This window comes from Notolepis coatsorum (genome assembly GCF_963971535.1).
Source record: "Notolepis coatsorum genome assembly, chromosome: 4".
NCBI classification, from domain to species: domain Eukaryota; kingdom Metazoa; phylum Chordata; class Actinopteri; order Aulopiformes; family Paralepididae; genus Notolepis; species Notolepis coatsorum.
Genome location: NC_140168.1, coordinates 141,153,487 through 141,176,962, shown reverse-complemented (window position 1 = coordinate 141,176,962; position 23,476 = coordinate 141,153,487). Strand labels below are relative to the sequence as shown.

Genomic DNA, 23,476 nt, shown 5'->3' with positions numbered 1-23,476 from the left:
TGCGGAGGTTCACGCTATTTCCCCCCCAGATCCACTCCCTGCTGAACAGGCGCCCCGACCGACTAGTAGGAGTTGCTGTTTGCCACGACCAGGACTCATACCCCCACCGGCTTCCCACCCGCGAACACTGACGATTGTGTTCGTAGGGGCGATTGACCAAGCCAGAGGTACCGCTGACAGCTGGATTCGAACCCAGACTCTTTGCGGAAGACTTTCCATTCCATGGGTGTACATTTACATTTAGTCATTTAGCTGATGCTGTTATCCAAAGCGACTTACAGATTGTGAACAACAAGTTCAGCAGGAAGGGTACAACTCTGGCAGCTAAGGGTCAGTGTGGCGTTGTTCTACAAATAGTGTCAAACTTGAGTATGTAAATGGAAGAAAAAAATGAAACGTAAGTCTTCAGGGGTAGGGCCCGACAAGCCTAGTGCTTCTCCCTAGCCCTTTTCGGACAATGCTGCAATAGCAGCTGGTAAAACTTTGGTGATTTATGGAATGACCGTTGTTATGTGTCCAAAGCCCGAAATAAAAAATAACTGAACTGAACTGAGTGTTACACTCTGAGTGCATAGTAGTATAGAAATAATAGCATGATGGGTAGTAGTAGCATAGTAGTAGGGTACATAATAGTAAAAAGACAGTAAGATGGTTCGTTTTTTGAAGATATAGTTTGAAGAGGTGCATTTGTAGTCGGCAGGGGGAAATTGGGCCGTTTTCAGCTGTCCCCACTGTGGTGGGGAGTTCGTTCCACCATTGTAGAGGACCGAGAATAGCCTGCTTCTCTTTGATGACCCCCCAGGAGCTGGGATAGGGTGCACTATAATTTATCTATGCGACAGTGGTGCAGAGACTGATCGGCAGCTTGTGGTTTCACAGTATGATAGACACTTGTTTATTGTGCACAGGGACCACACGTCAAACCATACAGTGACTGTAGACTATACATTATATTAGATTCAAATCTATTGTCATCATACTGCACAAGTACAGTACAACGAAAATAAGTTGGCATCTAACCAGAGTGCAAATGTAACAGTAAAGGGCATTAACAATATATATAGTGAATATATATAACGAATCTGCTGATGTATGTACAAGGAAGTATTATTATGTACAGGAATATATGCAGATATATTCATATAGATATGAGAAAGAAAAAGTAAAATTGTGAGGTACTTACTTACTACATTTCAAAGTAAATATTGGACCGCTTTAACACTTTAACATGACCTTCAGAGGTCAATAGATTGAGGTGTGAATCCCAAGCATGTCATATATAATATGTACTTCTGCTTTAGACACTTAAGTACTTTTAATATCAAATACTTCGCCACTTTTACTTAAGTAGAATTTCAAATAAACTTTAACTTTTTTTACCAGAGTGCTGGGTATTTCTACTTTTACTTAAGTAAAGGAGCTGTGTACGTCTTCCCCTCACACAGCTAGTTTATCCATTATCCATTCTTTTTGTCCGTCGGTATTCAAGGCTGCACCATGCTATATAATATCTATAATAGCATATATCCCCTCCTGTTGTGTTCTGCCAGGTGTCTCTTGCTAGCTGACCTTGGCGCAAGAGTCGTCTTTCCCATCTGTCTCCCTCCTTTTGTCCCTCACTTTCCTTCTTTTCTCTTTTTTTCTGCATCCGGCTCTTCCCGTTTTTTTGCATTGAAATGCCCTGATGTATATCTCAAGCTTCTCCGCTTCTTTTCTTGATCGTCCAATCACAATTTGTTATTAACAGTTATGATTGGAGGATCAGAAAGGGGGCAGGGCTTGAGGTAGGTCGATTACACCGGTCAGATTGTATTTTTTACAGCAGATATTTGCCAGATTATACTACAGATGACTTGGTATTTTTGTGACATTCATATATACTTATAGCTATGCTATAAAAGTGAACAAAATAATAACGACTTTTAGACTAAAGAACAAATAGATCAGTTATCAGTTAAATTCAGTTAATTAAGACAATTATTGTGTTTTATTTGAGTGTTGACAATTTCATTAACTTTGTCATTATCAGCATGTTTTGAACAGTCGGAACGGTAGGAAAAAGCTGGATAATCTGTATATGTGTATCGGCAGGGGTGTAGCTCCCGATTCTGGGCCCCATGAAAGAATGTATTTGTAGGCCCCCAGTGAATGCGAGCGCGCGTAAGCGCGCGAGAGGAAAATTCTTTTGGCCATTTTTTTATTGATGAAAACGCATACCGGTAATATGGTTTTTACCTATACATTCGGATCAGCAGTTCAGCACCTGCACTGTTGGTGGGTGAGCCTAGTAAAGGATGTCGCATTGCGTTCATCTTCAATGAATGGACCAATGCAATAGTCTACCAAAGCCCCCCCTCTCTCTCTATATATCTCACACACACACACACACACACACACACACACACACACACACACACACACACACACACACACACACACACACACACACACACACTTCAGAAACAAACATAGTATCAATGAGAGCATCAATAATACACCTGAGTGATGTCTAGTTAAAAAAAAATAAAAAAAAATTGGGGCCCCCCCTCAGTGCTGGGCCCTTGGAATCATCCTAAGCTACCCCCCCCCCCAGCTACGCCCCTGTGTATCGGTGCACCCCTGCTTTGCTTTGTCTCTTAAGCTCCTCCTCTCCCCTTTTGGATCCTTTTGCTCCCTCCCTCCCTCCCCCTCTCTCCCTCCAGGTTTTGACGACTTCAACCTGTCGCTGCACTCCGACATGGCGTCTGTGGCCAAGGCCATGGCCTCCCCAGAGTCTGGCCTGGAGGTCAGAGACCGCATGTGGCTAAAGATCACCATCCCCAACGCCTTCCTGGGTAAGACACTGTTAGCAGGGTCCCCACGCAGGCCTGGAAGCTATATGGATGATAAATTTAATTGTTTCCAGGACTTAATTTTTTTTTATCCACTTTTTCTCCTATTTTTCTTGTATTTCCCTCCCATCCCAATTTAGTCACTCATGCCAATTCCCCCCTCCCCTTCCTGGTCGTTGCGCGCATTTGTCCCTTACTTGCCGGTCTAGGGAGCCCTGAAGTCTATCGCATGCTTCCTCCGATACATATTCCAGTATTTAATCTGTATCTTAATCTACAATATACATCATGATACATGTAACCGAAGAAGAAGAAATACCCATAAAAAGGCAAAAGCAGGAATTATGTGTTTTATTTACAGAATTGACATGAAGGCTTATGAGATTATTTAGTGTGCATCACAAACTGGCTGTACATGAAACAATGTTCAACAAATTACATAGTGCCTCTTTAACACACTGACCACAACTTGATTATTATTAACTACCTGTTAAGCCTTAAGGTCCCCCTATAGGACCCCCTGCTTTTCTTTATCATAAATCGATCAATAGATACTGTATTAGATCCCCAATTATCATATCATGGGGTATCATCGGAAAGCCACACTCATTGGCTACAACCCTGTGCAAAGATTTCGCCAAATGATTGACTGAACTAGAGCCCCGGGAGTCGGTGGTGGTAATGTGTACTTTTGCGTACTTTGGGGCACGCCTCACATATCGGCATGTAACTCGAGAACCGCTGTAACTCGAGAACCGCTGAACGGATTTTGTCACCTGAAAGGGCAATCAACAGGCAACAAATAGTGCTTTAATTATATCTATATATTGTATTAAAAGAAATGCACACCCGAGCCACTAGAGGTCGGCAAAGAATGGTCCACATGTGGGCCCTTGGATGTTAAGAGGTTAATGTTTTTAAATATATATTTTTTTGTAGCAAAGAGTAAAGACCATAACCCTATCAAAAACAGTAGTCAAAGTATATATTTTCATTTTACCGATGTTTTATACGATTTATCGGAAATACGAATTTATCGGAAAATGCTAATTATCGTAAAAACTGCAAGGAAATGACTAAATCCAGATTCAACCCTGCCATTGGAAAGAGGAGCATTTTCCCTATGATTTGGCCATAATAAGGTCAAGTTCAAGGTCAAATATGAATTTATAATTAAAATAGATTATCATTAATTACTGTATCTACAAATCCTTCTGTTTAATCATCTTCCCTTTATTCATTTGCTTAGATTTTTTGTACACATGATCTCAATAAGGTGGTGAATGAGCTCAGTGAGCATTTTCTCCTACCCGTATCGATTTTTGATCAAAGATGCAAAAATCATAGATCATAATTTATATTCTCCTTTTCTTCATTACAATTTACTCAGCCTAGTAACAGACACAATATTTCTGACACTGGAAATACATACCCCCAGGTCCATAGATGTTCCTAGATACCAAGAACATGCAAATTGACCTTGCAGAAGTGGAGCAATCTTCCATTTACTTAGGCATGTACCTTTAGGCGAAAACGGTCTACAGATGAACAGGTTAATTGTCCCCAATGAAAATCTGTAACGAAAATATATATATATATATTGTGTTTTTATCTAATTAAAGAAAATGGTAACAATAACGTGTTGTAAGAGGAAGTACGGGGATATATGGCAGTATCTATTTTCTTTGTCCCACCCCTAATTTGACTACACAGGTCGTATAGTGTGATATTTGTTGTGCAGAATGTTACAAGTTATAAAGTGCAGTGGCCTAGTTGATAATGTTGCAAGTTATAAAGTGCAGTGGCCTAGTTGATGATGATACAAGTTATAAAAGTATAGTGGTCTAGTTGATAATGACCAGAACACTGACCAAAATCTCCCCAAGACCTGCAGAGAAATTAAGATGTAGAGAATGTGTGGAATTTTTAAATGAAAAACGTGTAGGAACCGTGGACCTGGTAGATGAGAGCACATTACTAGTGTGTGTCAGACAGGGGTTCTACAGAGTGGGCATTATAATCTCATTATTGCCTCCAGAATTGAAAGCGTGTGACTGGGAGGGGAAAGAACTCCCGCTAGTGCAAATGGGAATGTCAGTCACGACTTCAGTTTCTAAATTCAATTCACATGAGTGAATCACGTGTAGTAATTAAATCCACTACACGGCTGTACATTTTGGCCTTTTGGAATTATAAGTTGGTAGTTGATTAACAGTCTAAAAGGACCCACGTTTATTTCCTGTTGGGATCTTTGCTAATGCAGTTGTTTACAGGAAATACATTTGGGTTCAAACGGTTCCCTAGCAACAGAATTCCAGTGAAACGCGTCTAGGCGTGCATCGACTATGATTTGCAACATAAGCATACATGATGGCATTCTGAAAAGTGTACAATGTTAAACCTTAACCTTAAAATGACTTAGTTAATTCTAGCCATTACCAAATCAATGGCTCAGTCTCCAGCTAACGATCGATTGTAATTACTGATCTGCTTATGATTTAGTACATAAAATTACTGTAGGCTATATCTAAGACTATTGGCTACAATGACAAGTTAATTAGGATGCATTTGTGTTGGAACTGCTGAAAGGAATATAGTGGGAGCTTTAAGCAACTTATGTAATTTGCTCTATTGGGAGTAGAAAGGTAATTTATTGGAAAACTGGGATTGCCCTCCAAGATATTTTATAACTACCGGTACATGTTAAATTTCAAGTTGGTCTGCTCTGCAAATACTTTTTCCTCCAGTTCCATAGAGCGTGTAGCTGAAGACACAGCAGTACTTCTGTAGGTTTCCACCACGATGGCTCTTAATAGATTTAATAAGCAATGCTTTCATGTAATAAAAGCAACTTACAGCATTCGTTCACTTCATTCAAGTTTTATTATATTCTCGAAAGTATACTTGAGTGATTAAACTAATTATATTCACAGATCATCACATTACGTCAATCATTTCAGAAACGGCAGACATTAAATGGTCTGCATTTATATATCTCTTATATCCAAAGAGCTTTACAACTTATGCCCCACATTCACCCATTCACTCACACATTCACTCACAGATGGCGAAGGCAGCCCGTCGGGAGATTCAATTATATTAAATATATGAAATGTTTTTGTATTCAAGTCGTTGTATTTTGCGTGGCTACCGGGAGCGTGGTGCATCTGGTGAGAGCTTGTATGGAACGCGCAATAATTTAAATTGGCCACCAGTTCAGTGTCGCTATGCGTTTAGTTTTTGCTAGTATGGTCGTGAAATAGTTTTTTTAATTACAGTAAGTGGTATTAAGAAAAGTCTTAAATTGGCGGCTGAGTGGCGCAGTGGGCAAGGCGCTTGCCACTAATGCAGGCGATGCTGGTATCGAGCCCAGCTCTCTGCGTTGCTACCGGCTTGGCCGGCCATCATACTAACACAATTGGCAGTGTTAGAGGGTGGGAAAGCCGGTGGGTGGGGATTGGACGTTGTGGACAGCGACTCCTACATGTCTGTTGGGTGACGCCGGTGCGGCGGAAACAGGAAGTATTGGGGGCAGCGTGAGCCTCCCACGTGTTACTCCTCGCCACAGAGTTCGAGCTGCTGCGGTGAAAAGATGCGACAGGCTGCCTCTTCGTGTACCGTAGGGGACACGTGATGCAAGGCTTCTATCCTCACTACAGCCGACCAGTGGGAGGCATAGTCTAGCAACGTTCAAGACAGGGGAGGGAAGAATTGGAAATACGAAATTGGGATGGGAGAAAAATAGAAAATGGGGAGAAAAAGAAAAGTCTTGCATTTAACTTGTTGAAACCTGTATTTATACTCTGTCATATAGTAGTTTTTTTTTTTTTTTTTTTTTTTTTTATAATATAAATTTTGTTTATCCACATAAAAATTGTATGCCATTTCATTGCTGTATAATTGTGCCAACAATGTTACAATTTCCCTTCTGGGATAATAAAGTTATTAATATCTTGTTCCTATTTTATTCAACCAGGCAGGTCAATTAAGAACAAATTCTTATTTACAATGACGGCCTGGTGAGAGGACAAAATGGCCTCTCGAAGAGCAACAGGGAAACGGGAAGGAAAAGATTAATGAAATGGAACGAAAATATTAAATACAATTTTATATATATATATACCGGTATACAAAACAAAGGGAACAATCCAGATAAGACTATTGAACACAGACTATACATTCAGAGGTAAGGGAAATAATTGTATAGTAGTATATTCTAAGCTGTCTCTCTCTGTCCCCCGCCAGGCTCTGACGTGGTGGAGTGGCTCTACCACCACCTGGAGGGCTTCCAGGACCGCCGCGAGGCCAGGAAGTACGCCAGCAACCTGCTGAAGGCCGGCTTCATCCGACACACGGTCAACAAGATCACATTCTCCGAACAGTGCTACTACATCTTCGGAGACTTCAGCGACTGTGAGAACTGTGAGTACCTCGGTCGCGACGATCGGACAAAAATAAATAAGAAATACTTACTTGACAAAATAAATACTTTTCCAAACAAGCTGAGGTGAGCCTTCGCTGAACAGATTGCACCGCAGGGTGGCCTGGTGGTTAAGGAGGCTGTCCTTACTGTGGCCACAGGTTCAATCCCTGCGACAGCCAGAGTCCGTCGTTGGCACTGCTCCTTCCCCCTGCAGTCCCACCTCTCTGGTGACACACTGAGAGTTGCATGTAGGCCGATGTGTTTCGGAGGGGGAACATCTTAATTATGCTGTGTGTAAAGTGGCACTCTGGAACTTTTCATTACAACAATTAATTAATTAAAATGTTTTTTTATATATAGATAAAAGTATACGATACTGGTCAAATTGAATAATCATTATTGGAGAATTTCCCCAATACTAAAATTCGATACAAAGAAACAAGTCTTAACGTGCCAGAAATCAAAGCCAAGTGACTTGTTTTGCTGCATTTTTGACACATTAACTCTCCCTAATGGGGACAAATATATCTCAATAATTATTGTCCAATGACTCCCAAAAGATTACAGTCCAAGATAGTCCATACTGTTCATGAAGCCTAGTTATTGATATTGGTATCGGGACAGAAAAGGTCAGATCGGTGCACACCCACATTACTTTATCTGCCAAAGTGATGTTGCTTGTTTCAGCTTGTTTGGGGGGGAAAAGGCATAGCAGCCCCCGACTGTTGTTCAAACTCTCCGTCTGGTCTTCCTTCCAGACATGGCCAACTTATCTCTGAACGACAACGACGGCTCCAGCGGGGCCTCTGACCAGGACACCCTGGCCCCCCTGCCCCTCCCGGGGGCGTCCCCCTGGCCCCTAATGCACACCTTCCCCTATCAGCCGTACCCTACGCACCCCTACTCCAGCCAGCCACCGCCCTACCACGAACTCACCAGCTACAGCTACGCACCTGGCAGCACCGGCAGCCAGCACAGCGAAGGTGAGTTTTTGGACTATGATCACATCTCTGAAAGGGATTGGATAAGCTTTATGACCACAGCGGTCTGCCTGATGTTGCTTATTAGATTAGATTCAAATGTATTGTCATTATACAGGCAGTACTGTCTTTTACTATTATGCACTCTGCTACTAAGGAATCTACCATGCCTATATTACTACCTATATGCACTCAAGTCGGACACTGTTTGACAAACAATGTTACTTACTCTTGGCTGCCAGAGTTGTACCCTTCCTGTTGACTTGTTTATACAGAACTTGTAAGTCTCTTTGGATTAAAGCTTTCAGCTAAATAATAAACTTTATTTTTATAAATGACTAAGTGTAAATGTACAGTACAACGAAAAGAAGTTTGGCATCCAGTTGGAGTGTATATATAAATGAGTACTACTGAAAAATAATGCTAATCAGATGTATGTACGGTAGGAGTGTAACGTTAACCCTGTGCAAAGATTTCGCCAAATGATTGACTGAACTAGAGCCCCGGGAGTCGGTGGTGGTAATGTGTACTTTTGCGTACTTTGTAACGTTACACAAAAACCACGGTTTGTTACGTATCCCTGTTTTGAAGTCATGATTAATTTCTATACAGTGGGGGAAAGTTTGCCGGAGCGTGGCTTTCCATGTTCCACTTGGGGGTGACGTATTGTCAACAAATATTCTATATTCAAATTAATAATCGACTTGTAATTTTTTTTTTTTTAATAAAGATACACTCTATTGTAAAATTAATACTCGATTGGGGGGGGGGGGGGGGCGCTGTCTTCTTCTCGACTTCTCACATGGGTTTGAATGCGCTGCATGACTGATGGGAGACACTAGGGCTTCGGGGCCGAGCTTCGATTTTAATTCGAAGCTTCGAGAAAAAAAACATTATAATAATTTTTTAATTTTTAATTTTTTTTATCTTATGTTGTGGGACTTGTACAGCACTTTGGTAAACTCTAAATAAAGTGGATTGGATTAATTAATTAAGTAGCCCCTTTCGTGACTGTGACGCAGCCGACAAGGTTTCACTCGGCTGCGCTGCCTGGGTGCAGTGGGGCTGCTCTCACAGCCAACGACATGACATTACATAATTATGTTGCAACCTTTGTCTATCAAGCAAACAATTATATTGTATTTAATTTATCATTTATAATTTATAATTATATCAGACAATGCACCTACAAAAGCAGATTACAATTAAATGAGCCAACTTGGTAACACATTAGTCATAGCAGCATAGGCATAGCCTTATTAATGTTTTGTGTGGCATCGCCGTCGTGTACAACTCAACTCCAAGGGATATTCCCTTGGAGATGCATTTTGGAGGCACATTTTAATTTTTTTGTAATTTTTTTTACACCTTTTAATGTTCGAAGCTCATGCCATCGAACGAAGCATCGAAGTATTTAAGACAGCCCTAGGAGACACGCAATGTCACTTCCATTGAGCTGAAGAACGTGCCAGTAGTAACAACAACAACAACACAACCATGGCGTGATGATGGCAGACTATTCAGAGCATGACTCGCCGTGAAGACTGATTTGCACTGTGAGCTCTAAAAGCCCTGTTTGGAAATACTTGGGATGTTGATCAACTTGTCGAACCTCGAGACAAAGTTGTATGCAAGCTATTTAAACTACAGCTGGCCTACCTTCTTTTTTTATGCTAATGCTATTTTGGGAGTTCTAGCGTCAAGAATGTAAGTTAACGTTATCCTACTTTTCCGGTTTTAGCACTTCATTGTAAATCATCCCTCAGGGTAAAACTTGTAGTAATAATAATAATAATTTTCATTTATATAGCACTTTTTTTTTGATCATTTTTTTTTTATTATTCACATGAAACAAGACAACACATTAAACACAATCACAATACATAGAACTTCACAAGAAAATAACAAAAACAATAATAATACAGAATAACAATTTATACATACAAAGAGAAAAGAAAACAGAGTTCAACCTTCTAAATTTTAAATCCAAGGGGTACTATCTAATAAATGGTCTTTCCCAGTGTTCAGCCCCGATTCCCGGCTGTGTGACCCTATATTAATAAAACGTACATCTCCAATTCACCAAGGACCACTTTTTGAGAACACGACCCGAAAACAGAGCAATGAACCTTCATGACAAAACAAAAACCTGTAGAGGTGTTCCATAGACTCAGAGACCGTGTAAAAGTGACCAAACAGTGAAGAAATAGTTAAATAGCTGCCCCCCCATAAAATCCCCAGCTAAACTCAAGAGGACAAGACAAAAGACAAGACAGACAAAACATTTCCTCCTCCCCCTCCCAAGAGACCCCCGGACTCACCCGAACACGCACCTCAACCCCGCTCAGCCGCACACGGCGGTCCTGACCTTTTCGGCTGCTGCAAACCACAGGTCAATACCTGCCTGTCCCACCCCAATCACCCGCGCCGTGGATATCTCAAGATAAATCACATCCAATAGTGTTAGGGACCAGTTAATCACTGTAAGCTTCTCAGGCTCCTTCCATCTCATTGCTATTAGCTTCTTCGCTGCTGTGACACCTGCTAGGACAACCCTTTTTAGTTGAACGGACGCAGGTAGTGTCGTTATATCGTTCAAGAGTAGCGTAACAGCTGTGAATGGGATAGTTAAGCCACACAGATCTGAAAGTTTGTCCGTTATTGACCTCCAGAAGCGGGCCACTGGTGGGCAATCCCAATATCATAAGTGCCAGTGGCCTTTTGAGAGCACAAAGTGCACCGAGAGTCGGTTATCAGTCCCATAGCAAATAGCTTCCTAGGCGTAAGATAGGTCCTATGAATATAATTAAAATTAATTTGCTGGTGATTGGGGTTGCGGGAAGATAATGCCACATTTGCCCAAACATCATCCCAGTCAAACTCGGGGTCCAACTCCGGGATATCCACACGCCAGATTGTATCCAATGATACATTTTTATACGTGGATTGAATTAAGAGCGTATAAAAGTCTGAGACAAACCCTCTGGAGGTCGTCCTGTCCACTATGAGCCTGAGGAAGGGGTGTGGGTGCAAAGCTTGAGCCCACGGCACGCCATGCGTCCTCAGCGCTGACCTTAGTTGAAGGTAAAGAAAAAAGGACTCGCCGGGAAGATCATAAAATTCTCTTAAGTCCTGAAACGCACGGAGGCCGTTCTTATCATAAATATCCTCCAGAGTATGAACTCCCCTCCTCTGCCATTGAGGAATATTAACCGGCTTGTGCCCAACAAGTAATTGCTGGTTATTAAAAATTGGAGAGTCCAGGTGCCATGGGCATTTAACCCCACACGACCTCTGTACATTACGCCACGTTTGGATCATGTGAGTTATGATCGGTCCATACCTCAGCCGGCATTTCGAAATAGAGACAGTGGAGTACACCACATCCTGCAATCTTAGCGGTGAGACCGCCGCCGCTTCTAAGGAGCGCCAAAGATACAGCATCTACATGGTCTAGCCAGCACATCAGAGGTCTCAGTGAGAAGGACCAGAAATAAAGCTTAAAATCAGGGATTGCGAGGCCCCCATCTTGTTTCCTACGTTGAGTAGTAGCTCTTTTGATTCTCGGGCGTTTGTTATTCCAGATACATTTAGATACCATCGATTGTACCTTGCGCCAGTGGTCTATTGGAGGGGGCAGGGGGAGCATTGAGCTAACAAAATGTATCCTAGGCAGAACGTTCATTTTGATTATGGAAGCTCGGGCTTGTAGGGAGTTAGGAAGGGACGACCATCTGTCTAGATCCTGGCGTATTTTATCATAAGTACCCGTGAAGTTGTACTTAGTAGTTTGACTCAGCGTGGGGAATATCTCTATACCTAAGTATTTAAAATGTTCCACTATGGGGATATCAGCTGGTAGTCGCACCGCCTTGGCCAGCTCATTAAGAGGTAGGCAGGCTGATTTGTTCCAGTTAATCTTAAAGCCTGACAATTTACCAAAGTCGTCGATTATTTCCAATAATTTTGTGGCCGACCGGGAAGGGTCATCCATAAAAATCAGTAGGTCATCCGCATAGAGAGCAATTTTGTGTGGTGTATTATTGATCATTATGGGGACGATGTCCTCTGATTGCCTAATAAATTGGGCCAATGGTTCGAGGGAAAGCGCGAATAGTCCCGGGCTCAGAGGACAACCCTGTCTAGAAGATCTGGAGACTGGGAAAAGTGTGGAACAGTTTTTGCCTGTCAGTATCATTGCCGACGGCGAGGCATACAGGACTTTAATCATATGAATAAAATTCTTTCCCAGACCCATGACCTCAAGTACCTTCCACAGGTATGACCATTCTAGTCTGTCAAACGCCTTCATGGCATCCAAAGACAGAACAGTGGACGGAGCTGTATTGTCTTTACTGTTATCGACTACATGCAACAGCCTCCTAAGATTATCTGCAGCCAGGCGCCCCGGGATAAAACCAGTTTGATCGCAGTGTACCAATACCGTCATAAATCTCTGCAGGCGGCGGGCCAGCACCTTGGCAAACACTTTTAAATCAGCCCCGAGAAGACTCAAGGGCCTATAGCTACCACAATCATTGGGATCTTTGTCCTTCTTGAGGAGTAAAGAAATCAGCGCCATGTTGACATCTCTTGAGAACTCCCCCTGTTCGATAGCGTAATTGATCATATCGAGCATCAATGGGCCCAGTTGGTCCCAGAAAGCTAAATACACCTCGGGTGGAATACCATCCCAGCCTGGTGCCTTACCCCTCTGCATTTCAGCGATCGTCTCCCTTAGTTCCATAAGGGTGATCGGTTTCCCCAGTTCCTTAGCCTCTTCCTCAGAAATGTGGGGTATCTCAAGCCCGCCAATGAACGATTCAAATTTAGAGTCGTCGAGATTAACCTCTGAGCTATATAACTGAGTAAAACTCTTAAAGTGTCGTTGATCTTTTTCGAATCAGTAGTGATTGTACCCTGTCGCGTCTTGATCGAGGGGATATCCGAGAAATGATCATTCGAGCGTATTTTCATTGCCAATAGATGGCTAGGCCTGGAGCCGTGAAAGTAGTAATTTTGCCTTGTCCTATGTATCAAGAACTCAGACTGTTGTTTAAGTATGGAGTTTATTTCCTTCTTGACTATCTTACGTTGTGTGTTTAGTCGTTCACTATAGTTAGTTTGCAAAGATGCGTATAGATCCGCATATAATGTTTCCAGTCCTTCTAGTTTTTTTGATCAGGATTTACGTAAGTTGGAGGAGAAAAGTGTGACATGACTCCTGATAAATCCTTGACCGTGCCAACATTGATCTGCAAGAATTCAGCTAGTTTACTCCCGAACTCGGAGCAGAAATCATCGTTCTTTAATAAGGTTGAGTTAAAACGCCACCTGGGAGCTCTCGTGGAGAGCCTGCCAAAGGTTGCCACAAGGAAAATCCCCTTGTGGTCCGAGAGAGCCAGGGGAACCAATGAGACGTCGAAACTATCAAACAAATTAGGGGATGTGAATGCATAGTCTATTCGAGAGAAGGTTTTGTGTCTGGCAGACAGGTGAGAGTAATCCTTGAGGGTGGGATTGGATAAGCGCCATAGGTCTGCGAGCCCAGTGTCCTGGGCCCACATCCTGAGGGCCTTAGAGGACCGTTTTTGGTCGCTCGTTTCAGAGGACCCGGACCTATCCATCTCCGCATCCCAGCACGCATTAAAATCGCCACCCACAATGAGAGCGTATCCAGTAAGTTCCAACATATTCTTCGTGATTGTATTATAGAACGCTGAATCAAATGTGTTAGGGGCATACAATGCTATTATTGCCATCTTCCTATGAGAGAACTCAACTTTTGCTATAGTAATCCTTCCCTCTGTGTCCGACCACACATCCAGGACTTTGATATCAAGGTTACGTCTTGTAACTATGACGACTCCTTTCGTCTTATCATCGGCTGAGGATGAGGAGATAACGTGATATTGTCGATTTGCTAGCCTTGACACATCACCCACCAATAAATGCGTCTTACTAAGGAGAGCAATGTCAATATTTCTTCTCTTCAATAACCAAAGGACACTGGCACGCTTGTGTGGGGCGTTAAGACCTCCTGCGTTCCAAATTAGAATATTCAATTTAGCCATGGTCGAGTTTGTCTAAATGCGTAGAGAACATACCAGTGCAGCCAGGCTGAGTACAGAGGCGCTGATCCAGGCGGGCCCAGACGGTCAATCCCAGGAGTTCAGAGGAGGAACAATTACACACATATAAGACAACAGTACATAAAACACATAAAAATACCACCCCAGTTACATCCCCCCCTCCTTCTACTTTAAACCCTAACCCACCCGTCCTATTATAAGTAGGGATGTCCCGATCCGATCACGTGATCGGAATCGGCGTCGATCACGTGCTTTTCAGAGTATCGGGGATCGGGAAAAAATAATAATAAAAATCGGCAGTCAAAAAAAGAAATTTTTTATTCAACAAACATGACCATGTCCACGTCTTAAACTCATACGGAGGCCTTAGTTTTGGTTTTAAATTACATATAATATATCATCATTCATGTATTTATTGTCACACAGAGCAGAATAATTATCCACAACAAACACATTCCCCTTTAATTTTCACCGTTGCAACAAACATTCCCTTTAATTTAGACGCTACACGCGAGTCGCGACCACATCACAACAACAACACGTCGCTCCCGAAACACGGTTAATATCCACTGACTTGAGCAGCTAGACTTAATGTCAGAGGTTTGGAACTAAGCATTTAAAAATAGAAAGTCAAGCCAGTTGCAATGTTTGCAAGGAGGAGATTCCGCGTGGAGGAAAAACTCATGAAGCAGCAGGCTGGAGGCGAAGTTTTCAGACTAACTTTTCAGGATTATCGTTTCAGACCAGAATGGACCATTACGTAAGTCGAACACTGAATGTATACTAATGTGCAAACATATATTGAAACTTTTAATATTTCTCATATGAAGCAGAAGAACATTTCTCAGGGTGAATGTAATAACAAAAGCCTCCGCTCTCGCGCCCTATTATAGGCAACAGATGGGCTTGTCTCACTCTGCCAGTTTCTGACAAAAATGCGTCAAAATTGATTACTAATGTGAAAGATCGGATCGGAAACGATCGGATCGATAGATATTTAAAATCATATGATCGGGATCGGATCGGAAGCAAAAAAAGGCGATCGGGACATCCCTAATTATAAGCCCTCCTATACCCACTCTCCAATCCCCTCCCTATGCCCCATCCACTAAGGATGGTCATCTTCCTATCATTTCCCACTGGAGTCATGGATCCAATAAGACGCTCCCTACTCCGACCCCCCTCTAGATAAACCCCTGATTAAACCCCCACTAGTCCAATAAACACAAATAATAATAAAAATTAAATTCAATAAAGATATCGGTCGAAAACCACCTGAGCCTTGGCCCTAACATGAGATTACCATAATGGAAAATATAGCCATTATTATATAATAACTCAACATCACCCCTGCAACCATCTATTTCCGAGTCTGCGCATCAACGTCGCAATGTTATAGCACAAATGGATAAAGGAACATTCAAAACAAAATTAAATTAAAGCATACCAGCAGATAGTCAAGGCAGGATCGGATCACAGGTAAATTGTGCAAACAGATGTCATTTAAACAACGACAATAATAAGAAAGGGAAAAAAGGGGGTTATGGTCAAAGTGCACACCTGTAACAGCCCCTCTGAACAGGCACAACGGTTGGAATGACATAACTTATGCAAGAATAGAATTAAACACATTCATTAACCCGGGGATGGTAATAAGCAATACCTGACACAACCTGTTATCATATATTGTTTCAATAAAGATATCGGACGAAAACCACCGTGAGCCTTGGCCCTAACATGAGATAACTATAATGGAAAAAATAGCCATTATTATAACACAACATCAACCCTGCAACCATCTACTTCCAAGTCTGCGCATCAACGTCGCAATGTTATAGCACAAATGGATAAAGGAAAATTCAAAACAAAATTAAATTAAAGCATACCAGCAGATAGTCTAAGGCAGGATCAGATCACAGGTAAATTGTGCAAACAGATGTCATTTAAACAACGACAATAATAAGAAAGGGAAAAAAGTGGGGTTATGGTCAAAGTGCACACCTGTAAGTGCCCCTCTGATCAGGCACAACGGCTGGAATGACATAACCTTTGTAAGAATAGAATTAAACACATTCATTAACCCGGGGATGGTAATAAGCAATACCTGACACAACCTGTTATCATATATTGTTTATATATATATTCAACCGATCTTCTCCTACCGAAGCCCAAAGCTCAAAACAGCCTGGATATAAAAATAAAAGCATACAAGAAGTTAGTTAAGGACCTGATCACCGTTGAATTGTGCGAACCGATGACACTTAAACAGCAACAACAACCAAAGTGCGTAAATATTAACGGGTCTCGAATGTCTCAGCGCAGACGTTAGACGCAGCCCGCTAGCTAGCCCGAGGCTAGCGCGTAAGCTAGTGATGAATCCGGATAGCACGTTAGAGTCTGTTATGTACATTGTTCAGCTAGCTCGTTAGCTTCCAAAGAGGCGATACACAAGTACGACCATGAGGTCAGCATTAGCAAGTAACAGAAGTCATTGGGAAGCCCCGCTAGTTGGATGGGCAGTGGACAGTTAGCATGTCTAGGCATGACAGCATGAATAGTCGGCCCTATCAATGTATTCAGGCCCACATCGCCAAGTCACTCACCCGTCATAGATATCAAGCTACAGTCTCGGCTATCCCCTCGAGATATTCCTTCGCTTTAGCCAACGACCAAAATGAACGCCGACCATCGACCTTATCCAACACAGATAATTTCGCGGGAGCGAATAGCGTGGGCCTCAGGCCTAGTTTCCATAGCTTGGACAGGACCACTTTGTATTCGCCTCTTTGTGCTTGAACCTCCGGTGTAAAGTCTTCGAAAATGGCCACTTTGTGATCGCCAAGCCTTAGATTACCCCTTCTGGCACGAGCCGACCGCATGATGAGTTCTCTCTGCTGTAGCCTGTTCAGCTTGACAATGATGGGCCTCGGTTCCTTGTTCACTCCAGGAGTGGTCCTGCCCGCTCTGTAGGCCGATTCACATACGGGAGGGGAGGGGAGGACGTCATTCCCCAGTATTTCTTGCAGCAATTCCGGCATGGTCTCAGAGAGACGGCCTTCCCCGCTGCCCTCCGGTACTCCAACAATCCTGATGTTGTAGCGTCTCTCCCGGGACTGTATTTCCACAATTACCGACTGTAGTTTGGCAACTTCGGCCTGCCTAGCCAGCAGGGAGAGCTCCAGATCCGCCATCTTCTCGCCCTGTAATGAGGCCTCCGTCGTTAGCGCAACTAGTTCGATAGCATTAGCCGAGGAGACAGCGCGCAGCGACTCCATCTTGTCTATCAACGGGACGACCGCCAACCTTATTTCCTCTGATATCTCTCGATGAAGGTTATCACAAAAATCCGCCAGCACTTTCCTTTGTGTTTCAGCGAAGCGTGTCTCAGATTCTGCATGGAGCTTGGTCATGACCGAGAGCACAGCTTCGCTTATCTCCCCGACACCGGGCGATGGTGCGGCCAGGCCCGGTGGTAGTTTGCTGGCTGGAGCAGACAAAAAACAAATAAAAATAAAATAAAGACTAATGGGGAAAAACGTATATTCCGCACGGTAGAAGGGAGCTCACGTGAAACACGTCTACTCCATAATCGCCTAGCTCCGCCCCCTTTATATAGCACCTTTCATACACAGAATGCAGCTCAAAGTGCTTAACCGAGACGCGTCTTCTTTAAACAAGTCAAGAAGAAACAACACAATAAGTCAAGAAAAAAAAAAGTATACCATAAGGTCAAATTTTTTTTTTACAAATAAATGCAACACTCCCAGACGTACCCCACGCGAAGGTTAGGGAAAAAAGCACCACAGGCAATGTGGAGGAGAGAAACCTTAGAAGGGCCATTCAAGGGGGGATCTCCCTTCTTAGATGTTGGTGATAGTAGTCCTCCCGGGACGTTCTACACTCCGGTCATCACTCCGAGACAGCCGAAGACAGGGAGACAGGAGGTGACGCAGAGAGGGTCGTATCCTCCCGGTCATCACGGGACGTCCAACACTCCGAGACAGCCGGAGATAGGGAGACAGGGGGGCACGCAGAGAGGGTCGCATCCTGGATGGGTGTCATCACAGGACATCCAGCACTCCGGTAAGGCTGAGCCCGAACCCTGTTTTTAGGGTTCGAACGTTCGCCAGGGTTACCGAACGAACGTTCGAACGTTCGTTTTTTGTAAATTTTTGAATAAAAAAAAAAATTTATAAAAAAAAAATTTTATATAATTTTTTTTTTTTATTATTATAGATCCTACGGAGGGCGGCATTGCATAATCTATTGGTGAAAAAACATGTTGTTTACAGTGGTGGCTGTTCATGTAAACATGTAATTAAACAAAGCACTCAGAAGAAAATAAACAAGCTACTGAGTACTGCATAAAGTTCCTACTTATGATAAACAATAGCCCTTGCACACCGCAGTCACGTAAGAGGCTAGATAAACAAATGCATTCGTTTTGTGGCATTAGCGTTATATAGTTAGTGTTACACATTCAATAACAGGTATTCACTCTTGGTCGACGGGAAGGAGAGAGGCGCGCGCCTCAGCTCCTTCCACCGTCTACCTAGGAACGGGGGACGACAGAGAGACACCGGCGGGGTGCCGCCGGGCTCCCAACACGCCTGCCGCCCGTCCGCCCTCGGCCAGAGTTGTTTACAACGCAACCACCTCCCGCCATGAAGCTCGCGCTTCATTCATTCATTTATTAATGATCCTTCCTCAGCGGGGAGCTACGGAGTCTGTTCACACTCTGTTGTGCTTCTCGGTCTCGCAAGCAGATAAATGTATTGCCGGAAGTAAAAAAATATATAAACGCTTGCCGATTGGTGGTAACAGCAGAGGCGGGTGCAAGCGGTGTGACGTAATTGGCAGAATCGCCTGTCAATCAAAATGGTTCTATTGCATTGGTTGAGACAATAGTATCCAGCTACAGCCCGGCAGAGACCACACTGGTTGAGCCGAGCGCACTCGGGGGACGCGCCGCTTCACATCGCCTCAACGTCGCGCGCCTGCTTTTTTTTTTTTTTCACCGAACGTTCAAACCTATTAATTAAAGTCCGAATGTCAACGTAACAAACGAACGTTCGAACGTTCGAACGTTCGGGCTCAGCCTTACACTCCGGTCATCACTCTGGGACAGCCACTCACAGGGAGACAGGGAGACTGGACAGGCGTTGTAGATAATGAATAGAGAAAGAAGCGTTATACAGGTCCCTAATGGTTTGATTACTATTTCCTGTTTCATGCCAAGGAAAAGATTTATACATACATTATTCAGATAGTGTTATAGTATAATAATGTACAGTCAGCGATACAGGCATAAAGACACTATGGTAGTAAGTCATACTGGCCAGTGGTATAACTAGTAAGACTAGGTAAGGAATATGTACTTGGAGTATGTATGTGGTGTGATTTGGGCATGGCATGGAGGTAGGTGTTGCAACTTTTAAGCTCTCCTGATGGAGCCGTTTAGACGGAGCCTGCTAGAGCCGCTCTGACCCCAGGTCTGTTTGTGTCCCCAGGGAGCCGGAGCAGCGGCTCGACGCGCAGCGAGGGAGAGAGGCGGCGCAGCAGCAAAGGTCCCGGCAGCACGGTGGGAGGAGAGAAGTCCCCCTCCGGCGCCGGGGGAGGAGAGGGCGGAGGAGGCGGAGGAGCCGACTCTCGCTCCGGAAGCGGCAGCGAATCGGAATACTCCACCCGCAGCAGCCTGAGGCGCGGCCACGGCTCGGCCACGCCCAGCGAGCACAGCCACACCTCCTCGCAGCGCTCGCAGCACCACCACCGCCTCCCACAGCCGCCCCACATGTCGCCCTACCCGCCGGGCATCCCGCTGCCCTACAACCCCATGATGGTGATGATGGTGCCCCAGCACCCGCATCAGGTCATGGGGCCCCACCCGCATGCGCACCCGCACCTCCACCCCCAGCAGCTGATGGCGGGCCCCTCCCTCCACCCGGCCATGATGCCGCTGCCCTCCTCCACCCCCGGGGGGCCTCCCGGAGCCCCCCCCACCCGTGACCTGGGCTCCGTGCCCCCGGAGCTGACCGCCTCGCGTCAGTCGTTCCACCTGGCCATGGGCAACCCCAGCGAGTTCTTTGTGGATGTCATGTAGTGGAAGAGAGTCGCGTGTGTGTGTGAGTCCGCCTGTCTCTGTGTGAATGAGCGTTTGTGTGATATCAGTGTGTGTGTGTGTGTGTGTGTGGCCTCTCCACTTGTTTTGACGACTATCTGGAGGAGCTGTTGATCACTCGAGGCCCTATTGGATTTGGGGATCGCTCGTTTCAAATTTGGTGAGAACAGGGTTCGACATGGAGAGATTAAAAGAAAGAAAGAAAGAAAAAGAAAGAAAGAAAAAAAATCGAACGAAAAAAAAACATTATACAATTATTTCTTTACACAGTAAAAAGCACGACATGGTCTTTTCCACGTTTGTATACGGAGTCTTGTGGCTCCCCCCCCCCCCCCCCCTTTTTCTAACTAAACTGTAAAGAGAGAACAATCATGCCTTCAAACCTAAGACCACAAACACATACGCCACTTTCCCCAACTTGTCTCCCCACGAGCCGATGAACTGGACCGGAAGAAGAGGAGCTCTCGGGCTAATCGATGCCCCCCCCTCCCTCCTCCGTAACGTCTGTATTGGTTCAGCGGTGCCTCTCAACACAGTCTGTTTTCAAACTGAACGAGTCGTACGCATCATGTTTGCCCGCCCCAACCAGCACCACCACCAGGGGAACACTGGCATCAGCAGCCTGGCCCAGTGGGAGAAGGACGTCCGGACACTCTTTAACCCTTTCACTACAGAAGGTTAACCCTTTCACTACTACACTACAGACGGTTGTAGTGAAAGGGTTAACCTTCTGTAGTGTGGTAGTGAAAGGGTTCAAAAAAAATTGATGAAGCAACGCAAGATGTATTGCCCTTCACCGAGTGCATAACGATGTGTTACGAAAAAGAGATGCGTGTTACAGACGCGTGTTACAGACGCGTTGCCTTTTTAATAACATGCTGGGCCGGTTCGACAAGACGTGGAGTGAGTCTAGTCCGAGACGAGTGATTTCTCCTCAACATCCCCCACTGAAAGCAACTTTTTAGAAAAAAAAATGTAAACATGGACTTGGGTTGAATCCGTGTCCACGCAACCGGCCCATAGCACCCCTGTCCCGACACATCGTACATCTTTTAGTTAGAGAACGAACTAATCGGCGGGTGGGGGGGGGGGGGGGTTGCGCTTTTTCAATCCCCGCCGATGGCGTACGATACGACGATGGACGGGCGTCGAGCCAGGGCCTCTCGGAGTCAAAGAAATGGGTAATAATACGTTTTACCTCGTAACTGCCAAACGGGGGGAAGCATGTAGACCACACTTTAAAGATGCTGTAAGTGATATTTATTTGTTTAAATTAGTGTTGAATAGCTTTACATTTTGACAGCCATCACTGATATAGAGTGTCTGGTCAGTAACATGGGTCTCCCAGTCCCTCCACTCTGCAGTAAACACAAAATACATGTTCTGGTATCCTGTTCACACTTTATCCAATCATAAGAGAGAACCCTAGATATTTGTACTTATTTCATGAAATCTTACCAAGTCAAATTTTGGTCAGACCAGTTTTGCAGTGTGGAGTTATCTTCTGATTGGATACAGTGGGAACGGGATACCAGAAAATGCATTTTGTGTTTACTGCAGAGTAGAGGGACTCGGAGGCCCAGGTTACTGACCAAACACTATCAGTGATTGCTGTCAGAATGTAGAGCTATTTAACACTTTATTTAAAAAAAAAAAATACCACATACAGCACCTTTTACACTAGAGGGCGCCAAGTACACAAAAAAAAGTTATTGGAAAGAGAAGGATTGTGAAGTATGTATTTGCATATCCATTCAGATGTGTTGGCTTCACAGGAGTGTATCACGAGTGCCTTATCATTTCATGTTCCTAGAGGAATATTTCATTCACTCCCGAGGGTACACAGAATAGCTCATTGTTTTTAGATAAGTTAGTGTGCCGATATTTTGTTTTCCAAATGAACTTCTTTTTGTATATATCTAATACTCCCGATTGTAAATGCAACCGTACACAATAGTCTAGTTCTAATGTGAAAAGAAAAAAACAAATCAAAAGAAATAATGGAAAGAAAAAAGACAGGGCGAACTTGTGTTTAGTAAATCGCTGTCTGGTCCTAGTCGTCGGATGACTTGTTTCTACGAGTACCAGGTCATTCTCTGTTGAGCTATGGGGTAGTAAAAGGTACTTGGGTGTTGAGACTGGACACTAAAAACAAACCGGTACTTTGGGATTACATGCAATGTTCTCTTATCAAGTAACTGTGATCCAAATGTCTCCCAATTCCTTTCTTCATATTTTATGTTACTGAATCCACATTATTGACGCATTTCTTTTTTTTGTATGAGTGACTATATTATAGATTATGTATAACCGAACCATAAAAAGGTGCTAAATGAAGAGTGAGCATTTCAAAAAGTATATGGCACTGACCCCGTGTCACATCGTTTGATTTCATATTGTCACCTTTTTGTTTTTGTGTATTTGAGAATAAATTTGATACTGACACCATTCGAGTAGATGTTTGTCTCAGAAGAGGTACTCGCGATAGTAATATACAATGTACAGGTGATTAAACTGGGTATAAAATATATAAATTAGTACTACTGAGTAATAGTGATAATCGGATGTGTACAGAGTTGTAATATTAATATGTACAGTGATACAGGTATGAAGACACTATGTTAGTACGTCATACTGGCCAACAGCATAACTAGTAAGAGTAGGTAAAGGATTATGTATATAGTATCTACAGATATGTAAAAAGGATTATGTAGTTACAGTATGTACAGACAAATGTGGATATATATATATATACTGTAAGAACAAATGTGTGTGTATATATATTAGTGCTGTCAATCGATTAAAATATTTAACTTGATTAATCGCATGATTGTCCATAGTTAACTCGCGATTAATCACAAATGAATCGCATTTTAATATATTTTTTTTACCTTAAACAGACTTTTTCAAGTTCCAAGTTTTAATACTCTTATCAACATGAGTCAACAAATGCTTGCTTTATGCAGCCATTTAACACAAAAGGATGACCCTCGTGCATTGCAAATCTGCATCAAATTCAAAACAGAGTGATG

The 23,476-nt window shown here is 43.5% G+C and overlaps 1 protein-coding gene across 2 annotated transcripts in view; it reads left to right on the top strand.

Moving 5' to 3' along the window:
* The window catches only part of dvl2 (dishevelled segment polarity protein 2), a 135,804-nt gene extending 112,912 nt beyond the window's left edge, over positions 1-22,892 (top strand). For both annotated transcript variants that reach the window (XM_084312303.1, XM_084312302.1), the window contains exons 12-15: positions 2,703-2,834; positions 7,077-7,253; positions 8,013-8,237; positions 19,837-22,892. In XM_084312303.1, the coding sequence (XP_084168429.1) occupies positions 2,703-2,834; positions 7,077-7,253; positions 8,013-8,237; positions 19,837-20,426 (1,124 nt within the window). In that variant the 3' untranslated portion in view covers positions 20,427-22,892. The remainder of the gene's footprint in view (positions 1-2,702; positions 2,835-7,076; positions 7,254-8,012; positions 8,238-19,836) is intronic.
* Positions 22,893-23,476: the final 584 nt, after the last annotated feature.